This window comes from Ursus arctos, unplaced genomic scaffold (genome assembly GCF_023065955.2).
Source record: "Ursus arctos isolate Adak ecotype North America unplaced genomic scaffold, UrsArc2.0 scaffold_15, whole genome shotgun sequence".
Taxonomy (NCBI): Eukaryota; Metazoa; Chordata; class Mammalia; order Carnivora; family Ursidae; genus Ursus; species Ursus arctos.
In genome coordinates, this window is record NW_026622819.1 from 62,993,067 (window position 1) to 63,008,391 (window position 15,325).

The window sequence follows — 15,325 nt, forward strand, 5'->3', positions numbered from 1 at the left end:
CCAGCAGAGGGCTCGGCCCTAATTGGCAGTTCGCTATCCTACGAAGGCCCAGAAATTCGAACCTAGGGGCTGAACACCACCGCAGACCAACCAGGAAGAGATGACGTATTAAGTCCCGCCTCTCCGCTCCTCGGAGCGAATCCCTGGCTCGGAAGGCGGGGGTTACTGAAGGGGCCGCTTAATGGCAAGACGGCGCGGGGAGCGCCCGCCTGGTTATTGGCCGCGTAAAGTAAACAGAGGGCAGGGCTGGGCGGGCCGGCGCCGGGGTGGCCCCCGGGAGGGGGCGGAGTGTGCGCGGCGGGCGGCGGCGGCCGGGGAGGCCCGGGAGGCCGCGGCGCGGTCACTGCGAGCCGAGCCGAGCCGCGCCGATCGCCATCCGGCCCCGGCTCCCGCGAGCGATCCCGGCCGGCGGCGCGGGCCGGCGGGCCCGGCGGCGCCGCAGCCCATGGAGCTCGAGAACATCGTAGCGAACACGGTGCTACTCAAGGCCCGGGAAGGTGAGGCGGCCGAGCAGGCGGCCGGGTGCGGGGAACGCGGGCGCGCGGCCTCCGAGCTCGGCTGGGCGCCCCAGTCGCCAGATCCCCTAGGGCAGCGCGCCCCGCACCCCGCGCAGAGGCGAGCCCTTCCGGCCGGTAGTCCTCCGCACCTGCCCCGGGGTGCCGGGGCCCAGGAAGGGGCGGGGGTCAGGCCACCGCCCTCGCGGCGCGCGCGGGGGGGTGGGGGTGCGGTGAGGGAAAGAGAGAGGAAGGAAGAGGGAAGGGTGGGACCTGGGTCCTTGGAGAGCCTGAGGCCTCTCGCAGGTGATAGGTGAGAAGATGCCCCAAGAAAGGGTAGCCTACCCCACGTGCCTCAGGCCCAGACCCTGGCGCCCAGCCTGGATCCGCACAAAGTTGGTGCAGGATAAAGGCTGGGAGAATGAATGAGCGGAGCCACTGCGGTACCACAGCCCACCCGGTTTGGGGAAACTGCTGATCACATATGTTGCACCGTCCCTCAGGACACTGGGGACAGAGGCGAATGGGTCATGGTTTTTGCCCTCAGGAAGCCCACGGTCTAGCGGGCTAAACGGTCACAGAAATAAGTGGGAGCTGTGCTTTGAAGGAAGAGAGCATGTGGGGCTGGCAGGACTTGTAAGTGCAAGGCCTGGCAGAGGGAGCAAGTTTGGTGAGTGTGTATTGAGCTCCTCAGGGTTTCCACCCCAAATGTTACAAGGCACCTGCTCTCTGAGAGTCCTGGGGAACACACAGAACCAGACCTGGCCCTCACTGCCTTGTGGTTAGTCTGGCCTTCATCTGCCATTGTCCACCTCAGTAACATAATCATGGAACACTCATTCTGTGCCCTGTCCTGTCTAGGTTGCTGGGGACCAGCAAGTGAACAAGACCCTTCTTTTTTGAACTCTAGGGTAGGGAGGTCATGACATTGTCATTTTCCACTCTTGCTGGGCTTCCAGGCTGAGTCATCTGTTTCACTTTTCTGCTCCATTTTACAGGTGGAAACAGGCTCAGACTAGGGACTAGCCTCCAAGTCATACAGTGAGGCTGTGGTTGACCCAGGCCTAGGACACAGGATGTCCCTAATATAGTCTGTAGGCAGCCCAGAGGAGCCCTCAGATGGCACGGCATCTGCAACCCTCTGCGTGCTGAGTGTGTGTTGCCCCCTGGAAGGTGCTGCCTGGAAGTTGGCATGGCAGGCTGGGTCCTTAGTGCCCAGAGCCTTCCTTATCTCTTGTCCTTTATTGAGTCTCAGGGCTAGGCCTTCCTCCTAGCCTCTGGGGGCATCTGCCGAGTCTGTTCTGCCTCGTCATCTAGCCAGCTAGGGAGGAGGGGTGGGGAGAGCCTGGCCAGGCCTCCCTCCCTAGGGCTGTAGCCAGTTCAGTCCTCAGGCCTGCCGAGAGCACTGCCTTGCCTGGCCAGGGAGGGTGGCATCTCCCGACAGGCTTCCTCAAGCGGTGGGTGAGGCGTAGTGGGGTACGGCCAGACCTGGACTGATGCCTCCCCTGGAGAACCCTTACCCAACTTGGTTCTGCCCCTCCCACCTGCATGCTTCTAGAGAAGTCTCTTCTCTCTAAACTTTAGTAACCCTTTTTGTGGAATGGTTGGGGATGGGACATGAGAACTAAAAGAAATCCCGGTTGTCACTAGGTCCTAAACCCTGTGATAGGTGGCTGGCTGCATTGGAATCCCTTCATTAGCTGGCTGACAGCTTGGGGCCAGGCCTTTGCCACCTTCCGAAGGGATCTGAGGCCCTAAGTGATTTGGGAACCCTGGGATGACTGGCGTGGAATGTTTGGGGTTGGAAAGGAGCATGGGTTGTGGTCCTAGGGAGCTGGGTTTGAATCCTGCCTCTGGCACCTCCAGGCTTTGTGATCTTGGACAAATTGATTCCTCGTTTCAAGGCCTCCGTTTTCTCCTGAGGTTGTGCCTAGCGTAGCAGCGTTGCTGTGAGGATGAAGTGGGGCAGCACTGGGCGGGGCGGGGGGGGCCCTTGTTTAATCCTCCTTCCTTGCCCCAGAGGCACAGGGAGGGGGCCAGGCTAGGCCAGGCCGGGGAGGAGCCCCACTGACTCTGGTGGCAGTTCCAGGACAGGATATTTGCATGTGACTCTTGCTGCCTTGATGTGGCTGGGAGGAGGGGGAGGAGGAAGTAACTGGTGGGGGGAGGCCAGCGGATGGAGGGTTGGGTGAGGGACCTGTGGGGGTGGGGGAGGAGTTCCCCTTCTGGGGAGGCCTTGCCCCGGCTTGGGGGTGGGGGTCTGTTGCTCATTCACAGTGGAGCAATGACTGTGGGGTATGCTGGGGGCAGCCTGCAGCAGGGTTGCTAGCAGGTTTCCCAATGGGTGTCCTGCAACATTTCCTCCTCCAGGTGGCTTAGGTCACAGAACCCAGGGAGGCACCCAGCTCTGCCCCCTCCCTGGCGCAGCCCCTTCTCCTGTGCCACCTGCCTTCAGCCAGGCCAGATGGAAATAAGGCTGGCTAAACCGAGGGGAAACTGAGGTCAGGCAAGGGAAAGTGGCTGTCTGAGCTTGCCATGGTTGTTGGAGCTGAGGCCCACCTCTTGCCCCGCCCTGCAGAATGCTAGACACAGACTCTCCCAGTCACCCTGTCGACACCTTAAGAGGTGGCTTTGGATCCAAAGGGCCTATGAGGATATTGAGGTACATAGAGGGCAAGTGATGGGCCTAAAGCGTGAATTGGAGATTCAGATCTATGTCTGTGGGGCTCCAAGACTCGGGCCCTTCCATTTTTAACCTCTTGGCCCATGGGCCACATCTGGCTCTCTAACATGTTTAATTCATTTGGCTGCAGTGGGCTTTTACAAAAAATATGAACCAGTCTTTCACATAACAGTTCAGATTCCCAGCCGGGCACACTGAGCCTGCATTCCTGTCTGGCGACAACCAAGCTGCAGCTGCCCCTGTTGAAAGGGGCATGCGCAGCGCAGTTCACCACACTCCCCACCACTCCCTATTGTCTCACATCTGGCCCACTTTTACCATACCCGTCTGGCTCTGTAGGCACCTAGGCTGCTAGTCTAGTCTTAGCAGCTACACACAGGGAGTCAGCTAGGTAAAATGAGGCGGGTATCGGGGTCACAGAAGCCCTTGGTACTGCAGTGGGCACCCCGAATGCCAGTCCTCTTGGCACCACGTTGTTCGAGTCTCTGATAGCTCTGGCACAGGGCCAGGTAATGGGGGCCTGAAGCCTTCCCAGGGACCTAGCCTGTCCTGTGCCTCTGGCGTGTCTCAGGCATGTCCCCATGTCCTGGAATCTCTCCCTTCCGTGCCCTGACTTAGGTAGTTCCCACCACTGTCATGTCCTCTACTTTCTTCCCCTGGGAAACTCTTACCTGGTAGGAAGCAGCTCAGGCTTCCCGGAAGCCCCCCCTCCATACCCACCACCCCCATTCCTACTCCCGGTGACCTGTCCCTACCACCCCTCTTGGATCTTCCAGCCCAGGAGCCCCCAGCAAGAGCGCCCAGGGGACCTTGTGTGTCCCAGAGCCCAGCAAGAGCATGCTGAAGCATGTGGAATGAAGACCTGAGGTGCCTTCTAGAGTGGGCTGTGCCCGGGCTGAGCCCAGAAGGCCTTTGGATGCCACAAGTGGTGAGGGAAGCGGGGTAGCGGTGGGACTGGAGACCCAGCGCCCGTTTGCTCCCATAGGTGGTGGCGGGAATCGGAAAGGCAAAAGCAAGAAATGGCGACAGATGCTGCAGTTCCCCCACATCAGCCAGTGTGAAGAGCTGCGGCTCCGCCTCGGTGAGGCCCGGGTGGAGACCCGGGGGTGTTGGGGGAGCCTCCCCTGAGACCTCACCCCGGGCGCAGAGGGGCAGGCGGGGTTGGGGGGTCTGGGGAGCAGGAAGATTGAGGCTGCACCACCCAACCCAGTTTCAGTTCCGGGGCTTGAGATGGGTGGAGAGCACAGTGCAAACAGGACAGCTGAGGTGGTTGGGGGTGGGTGGATGTGGGGAGGAGGGCAGGGTCAGATTGGGGGCAGTCTGAGAGATGCAGAGCAAAGGAGGGTCAGGCCGAGGGTCTGAGGGACAGAGGGCACAGGGGAGGCTGGAGTCCGCCCACGAGTGGACTGTATGAGGAGCCCCAAGCCCGTGCTTAGCACAGCCCAGCCCGGAGCAGGGTGAGTGGCAGGTGGGGAGCACCAAAACCTGGACCTGAAGAGCCAGGACCCCAGTTCCTGCTTATCTTGGCCGAGGCCCCAGGTCTGCGCGGCACCCAAGGTGGCCTAGGCCCCTCTGACAGCCTGCACGTGGGCAAGGAGTATACTATGGCTGCTTCCACCGCCTGGGAAGGAGGCCTAGCCTCGAGCTTGCCGGAAGCCACAGCTTCCTCCTGCACTTTCGCCAGGCACGCAGCAGGTTTGGGCCTAGCCTGGGCCAGGCCGGAACCTCACAGACCACACCCAAGCCCGGCACTGTGACGTATGTAGGTGGTGTGAACCAGGAGATAGCAGGGGGAGGTGAGGGCCCAGCTCTGGAGCCATACTCCTGGCTGTGTGACCTTGAGCTAATTACTTGGCTTCTCTGGGCCTCAGAGTCCCAAGCTATGATGGAAAGAAGAGTAATGCCCACCTCAGTGTTGTGGTAAGGGTTCTAAAGGAGATAATGGCTTCCATACTACAGGGCTGGAAGCCGCTGTTGGGGCCCAGGGCCTGGCAGTATGGACAGGAGTGCCCCACTGGCAGGCTCCAGGTCTGGGAACCCAGTAGCTCCTACCCCTGCTTGCAGAGCGTGACTACCACAGCCTGTGCGAGCGGCAGCCCATTGGGCGCCTGCTGTTCCGAGAGTTTTGCGCGACGAGGCCCGAGCTGACCCGCTGCATTGCCTTCCTGGATGGAGTGGTGAGTGCGGCCCAGGCCAGCCCTGAGGGTGTCCAGAGTCCCCAGGTCAAATGTGTTCCATCTCCCCACACCTGTTGTTTGCCCCAACCTCAGGCTTCTCTGCCTTCCACCCTGCAGGCCGAGTATGAAGTGACCCCTGATGAGAAGCGGAAGGCCTGTGGGCGGCGGCTAATGCAGAATTTTCTGAGCCACACGGTGAGTGAGCAGTGATGGAGGGATGACAGCAGTGGGCAGAGCTCCATGATGGGGAGAGCAATGACCACAGCCTGGGCAGAGAGGCCCTGGAGCTGCTCCAGGTTCACCAGGCACACCGCGGGCAGGGAGCCCAGGAGGGTGGGCTAGGCCGGGCAGCCTGCCAGTGGCTCGGCTTCACCCTACCTCAGGGGTAACAGTGGAACCGAGTTCAGCAACTGGGCAGGCTGGCATACCACTAGCCTACAGCTGCGCCTAGCCCGGGCCCAAGATATCAGCTGTCTGTGCCTGGGAGGGGGCAGCTGGCCAAGGGAGCCCCCTGCACTGACCTCTTTATTGCCTGTTCCTAGGGTCCTGACCTCATCCCTGAGGTCCCCCGGCAGCTGGTGACTAATTGCTCCCAGCGGCTGGAGCAGGGGCCCTGCAAAGACCTCTTCCAGGAGCTCACCCGGTAAGCCTCTCCCTGCCCACAGGCCTGGAATTGTGTCCTGAGGAGGGGGCTTCTGTGGGCCCGGAAGGCTGTGAACAGCTCAGCAGCCGGTGAGGGAGCTCAGCCTCTCACCCTGGCCTTGTGCGTGGGCTTGGGCAGGTTGCCTTCCCTCTCTGTAGCATCTTCCGCTTCTGCATGGGTGCGTGGCTCCTGCCTGGTCGGGTGAGCAAGAGGGTCGACCGAGGGTGCTGCCTTTCAGGCTGAGCGTGCACATAACAGGGGTCCGGCCCAACGAGCCGAGAACCTGGGGGGTCAGGGGCTGACCGTGGCCGGCCCTCCCAACAGGCTGACCCACGAGTACCTGAGCGTGGCTCCTTTTGCCGACTACCTCGACAGCGTCTACTTCAACCGTTTCCTACAGTGGAAGTGGCTGGAAAGGTGAGCTCCTTGAGGGCTGGGTCACACTAGGCCAAGTTGCTGGGAGTCTCCCGGGCCTTGGGCCCCTGCTCAGCCGGTGTTTGCTCTGAAATCCCTTACCCACAGGCAGCCAGTGACCAAAAACACCTTCCGGCAGTACCGGGTCCTGGGCAAAGGTGGCTTTGGTGAGGTAAGTGGCAGGGCCAGAGCCCCTGATGGAGTGGGGAGGTGGGGTACAGTAGCCCTGGACCAGCCCCCCTCCCCGAACTCCTGTAGCCCCAGGAAGGGCACAGCTGGTCCCTATTTGCTCGTCTACCTCGGCTCCAGGTGTGTGCCTGCCAGGTGCGGGCAACAGGCAAGATGTACGCTTGCAAGAAGCTGGAGAAGAAGCGGATCAAGAAGCGGAAAGGGGAAGCCATGGCGCTCAATGAGAAGCAGATCCTGGAGAAAGTGAACAGTAGGTTTGTAGTAAGTACAGACAGGAGACCCCCTCCCTTCCCCCTGGTCACGCGCTTGCGCTGCCCTCCCCACTCACCGCGCTAGGTCTCTTCCTGCCCTGCCCCGTCCCCTCCAGGCATTGCCTTCCCGCCCTCGGAGATGCCTGGGAAGGGCGGGTTTGGGGTGTTGACACCAGGCCTGGGGAGCAGGCTGGGTCCCAAGGAGTGGCACTGAGAAGGATTTTTTGGGCGGCTGGTGCCAGCCTTGCCACCGGGTGGCCCCTGGCTCCTGCTTGAGGGCTCGGTTCCCCTCGGCCACAGGTGAGCTTGGCCTATGCCTATGAGACCAAGGACGCGCTGTGCCTGGTGCTGACGCTGATGAACGGAGGCGACCTCAAGTTCCACATCTACCACATGGGCCAGGCCGGCTTCCCCGAGGCTCGGGCCGTCTTCTATGCCGCGGAGATCTGCTGTGGCCTGGAGGACCTGCACCGGGAGCGCATCGTGTACAGGTGGCGGGCCTGGGCCTCCCCGCGGGGACTGCAGCGGGGCATGGGTGGAGGCTGCCGAAAGAGGTTGGGTGCCAGGGCCGCCAGGGCACGCAGAAGCCGGTTTGAGCCCTGCCGGCCGCGGGCTTGGGGCTCCACACTTGGCTGTGCCCGCCGCACTTGAGAGCCTCCGGGTCTGGCTCACTCACGTGAATGCCGGTGTCGTCACCCCTCTCTGTGTGACCCTGGGCCAGTCGGCTCCCTGCTCTTTACCCTCGTTCCTTTTCTGGGAAGCAGAGACTATAATTCCTGCCTCGCAGGTGGTTTTAGGACCCAAATGAGATAATGGGGTAGAGCGCACAGAGCCTGGCGTGCGGGGCTTGGCAGCGGACGGCTCTGCCTTTTGTCATTGGCAGTGATTTCATTTGAACTTCGCCGCAGCCCCATGAAGGGACAGATGAGTAGCCCCATTTGACAGGAAAGGTAGAGTCAGCCACCAGAGTTGGGGGGGAGGGTGGGGCTCCCTCAACACTAGTGGTGAGCAAGGCTACTGGTGCTCTCCCCCCAGGTGGGGGCTGCTCTCCACTTGCCTGGGGCCTCCCAGGAAGGGTCCTGGCTGGACAGATCCTTGGGCTGCTCCCTCAGGTCGAGGCTGCTGTGGGCGAGGGCAGGGCCGTCTCTCACCCTGGCAATAAATGGCTCCCGCACCTTGCTGCGTATTCCACCCCAGGAGACGAGTGAGCTAGGAGGTGGTGGCGTCCCGTCTGGCTCCTCTGCAAATTGAACAACGTCTGACCCTACCTTTCTCTCCCCACAGGGACCTGAAGCCAGAGAACATCCTACTGGATGACCACGGTGGGTGGGGGGGCCACAGAGGTGGGGTGCCGTGGAGTAGGGCAGGGTCTGGACCACCTGCTTAGTGGGCCCCCTGCTTCTCCACCCACATTCAGGTCACATCCGAATCTCTGACCTGGGGCTGGCTGTGCACGTGCCAGAGGGCCAGACCATCAAGGGTCGTGTGGGCACTGTGGGCTACATGGGTGAGTCTCCCTCCACCCTGACCCCCTTGCTTCCTGGGTCCCCTTGCTGTCCTGGGCTGGGCTCCACCTCTTCTGTGTCTCGGGGAGTAGAAAGAGCTGATATCCCTCTTTTATAAGTTAGGACCGAGACTCAGCCGGGGCCCCACACACCTGCGAACACACACTCATTTACCAAGTACTTACGGAGCTCCTGCTATTGGCTGGGCTTGCAGGTGGCTGCCAGAGAGGGATGAGAAGGGGCTGATTTTAGGGCCTTGGTCCTGCCCTCCCCTGAACTGCCCAGGTTCCAAGAGGGAGTGCCCATCTGCAGTGCCAAGATGTGCCCCCGTATTCCCCTTGGGACCGTGTGACGCGGCAGACAGAGCCCCAGGTACAGGACCCACCTCTGGTCTGTGGTGTGTCCTTGGGCCACGTACTGCTGCTCCCAGCCTCACTTTGCCCAACTGGAAAGCAATCGTACTGGCTCCGGCGTTGCCTTGAAGGTGCAGAGGTAGGAGAGGCAGCCATTCCCGTGTGCCCACCCTGGCTGGTGCGGGCACGCAGCAGAGGAGTTTCTTCTTTCTTCTTTCTGTATTAAATCCAGAGATTGCGAACTGGTAACCACACAGGGCTGATGTGGCCTATATTTGTGTTTAAATCAAATTGTTTTTAAAACAATTGGAATGGGTTGCCAACATTTGATAGGCCAGACAGCTTCACATTAAAAACAGGGATTGCTGACTTCTCTTGAAAAATCAGAAGAACTGGCCCCCTGCAGGGCCACATCGGCTCTCTGACGGGGCATGTGCTGTCCTATGTGCTGAAGTCCCTACCAGGCTGGGGGGAGCGCCTGCCGGCAGGCGGCCACAACAACAAACACCCCACTTGGTGTGTGTTGGGCATTCCCAGGGCCCCAGGGCTTGGTTCCTCCCTCCTGCCCAGCCCTCACTCCTGTTCCACCCTGCCCAGCCCCAGAGGTGGTGAAGAATGAGCGGTACACATTCAGCCCAGACTGGTGGGCGCTAGGCTGCCTCCTGTACGAGATGATCGCAGGCCAGTCCCCCTTCCAGCAGAGGAAAAAGAAAATCAAGCGAGAGGAGGTGGAGCGGTTGGTGAAGGAGGTGCCCGAAGAATACTCGGAGCGCTTTTCCCCACAGGCGCGCTCGCTCTGCACCCAGGTAAGGCGGCCGTCAGGCCTGGGGCCGGGGGCAGCGGGCACCTCTCCGGGGCCACCCTGACCGCCCCTGCCCTGCCACAGCTCCTAAGCAAGGACCCTGCTGAGCGCCTGGGGTGTCGGGGAGGTGGTGCCCGCGAGGTGAAGGAACACCCCCTCTTCAAGAAGCTGAACTTCAAGCGGCTGGGAGCTGGCATGCTGGAGCCGCCCTTCAAGCCTGATGTGAGTGCTTTCCACTCGTGCTGAGGGTGGGCCGAGGGGGGCTCGGGGCTCTTGGAGGCGCGCTCAGCACACCTTCAGTGCAAGTGTCAGAAAACCCAACTCAAGTGGCTTGCCCTACAGAACATAATTCAGTGGGCTCACACAGATGGAAAGCTTTTGGCATCCCTGGATCTGGGGCTCCGACAACGTTGCAGGAATTCTCTCTTCCTCTCCCTCCCCACTGTACTGGCCAGTGTGCAGTCTTTACTTTCTGGCTGCTTCCCCTAGGGTGTGGCCATGGTGTGGACCCAGCATTTCAGGTCCTCATCCTACCAGCTCAGCCAGCCCAGGAGGCACAGTGTACTTCTTGCCCAGTCATTTCAAAGCAAGTCCTAAAAGGGAAAAAGAAAAGTCTTAAGGCTAGCGCTTACTTCCACTGATTGTTTGGAGGCCCTTCGGTGGCCACACTTGGATCACTGGCCCACCTGAGCCACTGACAGTGGGGGAGGTCAGTTTCCTGAAGGAAAACCAACATGCCATTGCCTGCAGGGGTAGGCAGCTGAATATCGGCTGCGCACCGCACCAAGCAGTGCGGACTTCACCCTCGTAGAGTCTTACCCATTTACTGAGCAGCTCAGTGGATCAGGCGTTCTGTGGGCGGAGACATCCTCGAGTCCTCATATTCCAAGTGGCAGAAACCCAGCTAAAACTTATGTCCAACATGGAGCTTATTGGTTCATTTCACCAGAAGGTCCTAGTATAGGGCCCATGTCAGGGTCATGCAATGTTGCCAGGCTTCATCTTTTGGCTCTGCTTCAACCTGTTAATCGTCCCCCGTCTGAATTCGGGCTTCTGTGCGTGAAGTCACAGGGAAGATTGTGACTGGCCAAGATGAAGTTAGGTGCTTGCCCCCTTCCCATGTGTAAGAGGACTCGGTCCTGGCATTGACAGTTTACCAGCAGGCCAGGCTGATAGCTGTCACCCACACAGTGACTGTTGATTCGCTCAACAAATATCTGAGTGCCCGTAAGTGCCAGACCTGAGATAAAGAGGTCAGCAGGACCCAGTCCTGCCTTCCTGTCGTAGTGGGGAGCATGGCGAAAGAAAGCACTAAGAGAAAAAGAATATCAGGTAGTGTGAAAAAAATAAATCCGGCTAAGAGGGAGATAGGGAATGATGGAGGGCAGGAGTATTTTTAGACAGGGTGGTCTGTGAGGACGTGACGGTTAAGCAGAAGCCTAAAATATGTGAAGGAGAGAGCTGTGCCGAGTTTTGGGGTGAGAGCATTCCAGGGAGAAGGAGAAGCCTCGAGTGTGATAGACCAGCGAGGAGGCCAGTGTGGCCAGAGCGAGCATGGGCTGGGAGAGGCGCACGGTTTTATTCTAAGTGTGACAGGGGGCCTTCGGGGAATGTTGAGCAGGCTTGCGAGGTGTGGGGGCAGGGCTGGAGGGGTGAGTAGAAGCCGGAGGCCAGCTAGGGAGCCGTTGCTTAGGAAGCATCGTGCCTTGTAGGCCTCACCAGCACCCTGGGGTGTGGGCTTTGCTGGGAGTGATTGAACTGAGAGCAGCTTGCCTCAGGGCTGGCCCCCCCATCAGGTGTACTCCTGCTTGCAGTGCATATCATCTCATTTAACCTCGAAATCATCCCACCGCCCCAAGTCTTCAAAGTTAGAAAACCAGTGCCCCGGAATTTAACTTTTTAGATGGAATGGATGAGAAGCAAGCTTGATGCTGATGTCATTTTTAATAGCTTTGTTGAGATTTAATGCACATAACATAATTCACTCACTTAAAATGTGTAACTAAGTGGCTTTTGGCATATTCAGAGTTGTGCAACCATCACTATAATCAATTTTAGAACATTCACATCACCCCTTTCCACCCACCCAACAAAAACGCCATGCCCATTAGCACTCATTCCCCATTTCCCTCTCCCTGTGGCCCTGGCAATCACTAATCTACTTTCTGTCTCTGTATATTTGCCTGTTCTGGACATTTCATGCAAATGGTGTTATCCAGTACGTGGTCCTTTGTGACTGTCTTCTTTCTCTTAGCATAACGTTTTCAAGGTTCATCAATATTGTAGCCTGTACTTTGTTCCTTTTTTTTTTTTTTTTTGAAGATTTTATTTGAGAGAGAGCACATGAGTGGTGGGGAGGGGCAGAGGGAGAGGGAGAAACAGACACCCCCCTGAGCAGGGAGCCTGATGTGGGGCTCGATCCCAGGACCCTGAGATCATGACCTGAGCCGAAGGCAGTTGCTTAACCGACTGAGCCACCCAGGCGCGCCACCCCCCCCTTTTTTTTTTAAAGATTTTGTTTATTTGAGCACGAGCAGGGGAGAGGGGCAAAGGGAGAGGAGAAGCAGACTACCTGCTGAACAGGGAGCCCGATGTGGGGTTCGATCCCAGGGTCGTGGGGCTCGATCCCAAGACCCTGGGATCATGACCTGAGCCGAAAACAGACACTTAATCAAGTCAGCCACCCAGGCGCCCCTACTTTGTTCCTTTCTTATTACTGAATAATATTCCATTGTGTGAATACACCACATTTTGTTTATTTATCAGTTGATGGACATTGAAGTTGTTTCCACTTTGGCCTATTATGAGTAATTCTTCTACTATGAACATTGACATGCGAGTTTTGGTGGGGACATATGTTTTCATTTCTCTTGGATGTATACCTAGCAGTGGGATTGCTGGCTGATGTGGTAATGCTACATTTAACCTTTTGAGGAAATGCTAGATTGTCTTCCAAAGCAGCTGTACCATTTTACATAACGATGTTGTTTTAATTGACGTCCTTAATAGTAGGATTTAGAAAACAATGTGAAGATGAAAGAGACAGTGGCCTTCTGGAGTGAGGTGGGCTCCCAGGAGGGGCTTCCGGGGATGTGGGGAGTTGGGAGGACTGTTCTAATCCTCTGGTTGGCCATGAAGCTTGAGGGGATGGAGCAGGCCATTGGACATCCTGGAACAGAGGACCTATCCGTTCCAGGCCCTGCATGGGGATGGTCAGATGAAAGGACCAGCTAAGATCTACCTGCACGCACCTCACCTGTGATACCCCCAACAGCCATGTGTGGTTGAAGGGGGTACCTGCCACTGATTCCCCAAGGCACTGTGGGGGCTGGTTGGCTGCAGCAGGTCGGCTCCCATCGACCTGGAGAGGCATGGCCTTTACGTAGCTTCATGAGTCAGAAGCAATGAAGGGTAATGATCCCCAGTTTACAGAGGGGAAATTGCCTCAAAGAGAAGGGACTGCTGTGCTTAGGAAGTGCATGGGGTACCTAGTTTCTGACTCGGATCAGAGAGTTGCAAGGGTTGGGGCACAGCCAGGCCAAGGCTGCAGGGCTTTCCGGGGCTGAGCTGCCCGGGCGCGTAGGCGGCCAGGCATGCGTGTGTGCTTGCTCGGGAGTCTGTTGCTCCCGTCTGACTGCTGTTCCGTCCCCACCAGCCCCAGGCCATTTATTGCAAGGATGTTCTGGACATCGAACAGTTTTCCACAGTTAAGGGTGTGGAGCTGGAGCCCACTGACCAGGACTTCTACCAGAAGTTTGCCACGGGCAGTGTGCCCATCCCCTGGCAGAATGAGGTAAGGAGCTGGCCAGCTGGTGGGCCGGGCTCCAGAGGGGCAGCCCCGGAGCCGGCTCTCACGGCTGCCTGTGCTTCGGCAGATGGTGGAGACCGAGTGCTTCCAGGAGCTCAATGTCTTTGGGCTGGATGGCTCGGTTCCGCCAGATCTGGACTGGAAGGGTCAGCCACCTGCACCCCCCAAGAAGGGACTGCTGCAGAGACTCTTCAGCCGCCAGGTAACCCCCGGCACTGTCCTGTCTTGGCCCCTCTCCTGGCTCTAGGGGACGGTGGGCGGGAGGCAGAGCTGGTGCCCGCGTGCGCTGGGAGGGGGCATCTTCCAGCCGTGCCACGTGTGCCCAGGGTCTCTGGCCTCATTCCCGCCGGTCCCCTACCCCGGCTGGGCTCACGGCCTCTTTTCTCTTTCCAGAGGTGAGCAGTGTGGGCTCCCCGTGGGTTGGCCTTGCTGCCCGGCCTCGGGGAGCCACAGGCAGCCCTTCCATGGCAGAGGCGAGATGTGGGCGAAAGAAGTCTGGTGCCCGCTCCCCCCTTCCCCCAACTACTCCGTTCCCTGCACCCTGGCACCTTCAAGCTGCTAGCCTTGCTTAGCCATCTGTCCCCCCATGCTCCGCCTCCACCATCCCCAGGGGAGAGGGTCTGGACAGGGCCTTGCTCTGTCAAAGCCCGAGATCCACCTGGACCCTCTTACTTCAGCCTGCTGCCAGTAGCCTCTGCACCAATGTCCACACATGTCTGGCCTGAGCTGCTGCTCCAGGCCCCTCGTGGGGAGCCCCCAGCCCAGAGCATGGCTCCAGGCAGCTCCTGGCAGGGCCGGCCTGGGTGGTGGCACTGGTGGCTAATGGGACTCGCTCTGCCTCTCTCCCTCCGTGTCTTCCCCATCCCTCCAGGATTGCTGTGGAAACTGCAGCGACAGTGAGGAAGAGCTCCCCACCCGCCTCGAGCTCCCCACCCGCCTCTAGCCCCCAGCCTGAGGCCCCCACCGGTGGTTGGCGGTAGCAGCTACTCCGAGCGCTGTTTACAGTTTTGCACAGTGGTCTTCCCCATTGCCCACGCAAGCTGTGGCCTGGGGAACACAGCCGGAGCTGTCCCCGGTGTCCTCTGCCCCTCAGCCCCTGGTCTGGCTGAGTTCGGGCAAGACCTGGGCTGTCCCTGGGACAAAGGTGCGTCCCTTCAGCTCTTGTCTGTGGAGCTCGGGGCTTTCTGTATTTATGTATTTGTACGAATGTATATAGCAACCAGAGCGTTCTTAAGACCCACCCTGGAGCTGGCAGCAGGGCCACTGCCAAACTCAAGGCTCCTTGGGCCCAGCTTGAACAGGCCGAGACTGGGCCAGGAAGGCCCTTGAGCCCCCAGCACTGTGCTCGCCACCGCCGACCTCCGAGTGAGACTCATGCCTGCCTCTGCTGCCCCGGGCTCAGGCCACCACCTCTGGGGTCCAATGCTGTCCCTTCTCAGCACTTGTCAAAGCTGGATCTGGGGCCTCTGTATCCCCTAGGCCTGTGCCAAAGTGTGACCAGAGATTGGGCTGACCCTGGGACCCATCAGTCCACTGCCCAGGCTGTCCCAGATGGGTCTGCCTCTGCCTTCCAGCTCCCAGGGTGCCTCGCCCCTCATGCTGGGCCCTGTCCTGAAGACACCTCTTGCAGAAACGCCCCAGCCCAGGCCATGGGAAGGGGGGAGGAGGTTGTCCCTGGCCGACTCTCAAACATTCCAGACTCCCCTCTTAACAATAGACACATGTGCCCAGCAATAATCCATCCCTCCCTGTGTGTGCCTGTGGGGTGTGTATGTGAGTGCGTGTGTGTGAAGGGGGTAGGCTGAGGTGTGTGTGTGCTTGCACCCCAGGCCCCAGTTCTGGTCCTTCCCACATTGTGATGGCCGTCCTGATCCCAGTGTTAGGGTAGCATGGGATTACAGGGCCCTCCCTGGTTTTTCCGTATTTAAAGCCAATTTTTATTACTCATTTTGTCCAATGTAAGCTGCCACGTGTCTCTGAGTGAATACAGTCGAGCACAAACCTGG

At 59.1% G+C, this 15,325-nt stretch overlaps 1 protein-coding gene across 4 annotated transcripts; it reads left to right on the forward strand.

The window, feature by feature from the left end:
• Nucleotides 1–322: 322 nt before the first annotated feature.
• On the forward strand, nt 323–15,325 carry GRK6 (G protein-coupled receptor kinase 6). 4 transcript variants are annotated; one of them, XM_057312371.1, is made up of 17 exons: nt 323–497; nt 4,163–4,258; nt 5,242–5,354; nt 5,472–5,549; nt 5,897–5,997; nt 6,322–6,414; nt 6,520–6,583; nt 6,721–6,861; nt 7,152–7,342; nt 8,136–8,173; nt 8,269–8,358; nt 9,307–9,515; nt 9,596–9,733; nt 13,167–13,304; nt 13,387–13,521; nt 13,713–13,714; nt 14,191–15,325. In XM_057312371.1, exons 1-17 carry the CDS (start codon nt 446–448, stop codon nt 14,297–14,299), a joined length of 1,788 nt encoding a protein of 595 aa, XP_057168354.1. In that variant the 5' UTR covers nt 323–445; the 3' UTR covers nt 14,300–15,325. The 4 variants fall into 4 exon arrangements, with proteins under 4 accessions (XP_057168354.1, XP_044244542.1, XP_026366869.1 ...); XM_044388607.3 differs by having other exon boundaries at nt 325–497; nt 13,713–15,325; XM_026511084.4 differs by lacking the exon at nt 13,713–13,714 and having other exon boundaries at nt 325–497.

Coding starts and splice junctions, on each gene's coding strand:
- GRK6 (XM_057312371.1), top strand. CDS start 446: ATGGAGCTCGAGAACATCGTAGCGAACACGGTGCTACTCAAGGCCCGG. Junction 8,359..9,306: donor GGGCACTGTGGGCTACATGG/GTGAGTCTCCCT, acceptor CACCCTGCCCAG/CCCCAGAGGTGGTGAAGAAT. Junction 9,516..9,595: donor CGCGCTCGCTCTGCACCCAG/GTAAGGCGGCCG, acceptor GCCCTGCCACAG/CTCCTAAGCAAGGACCCTGC.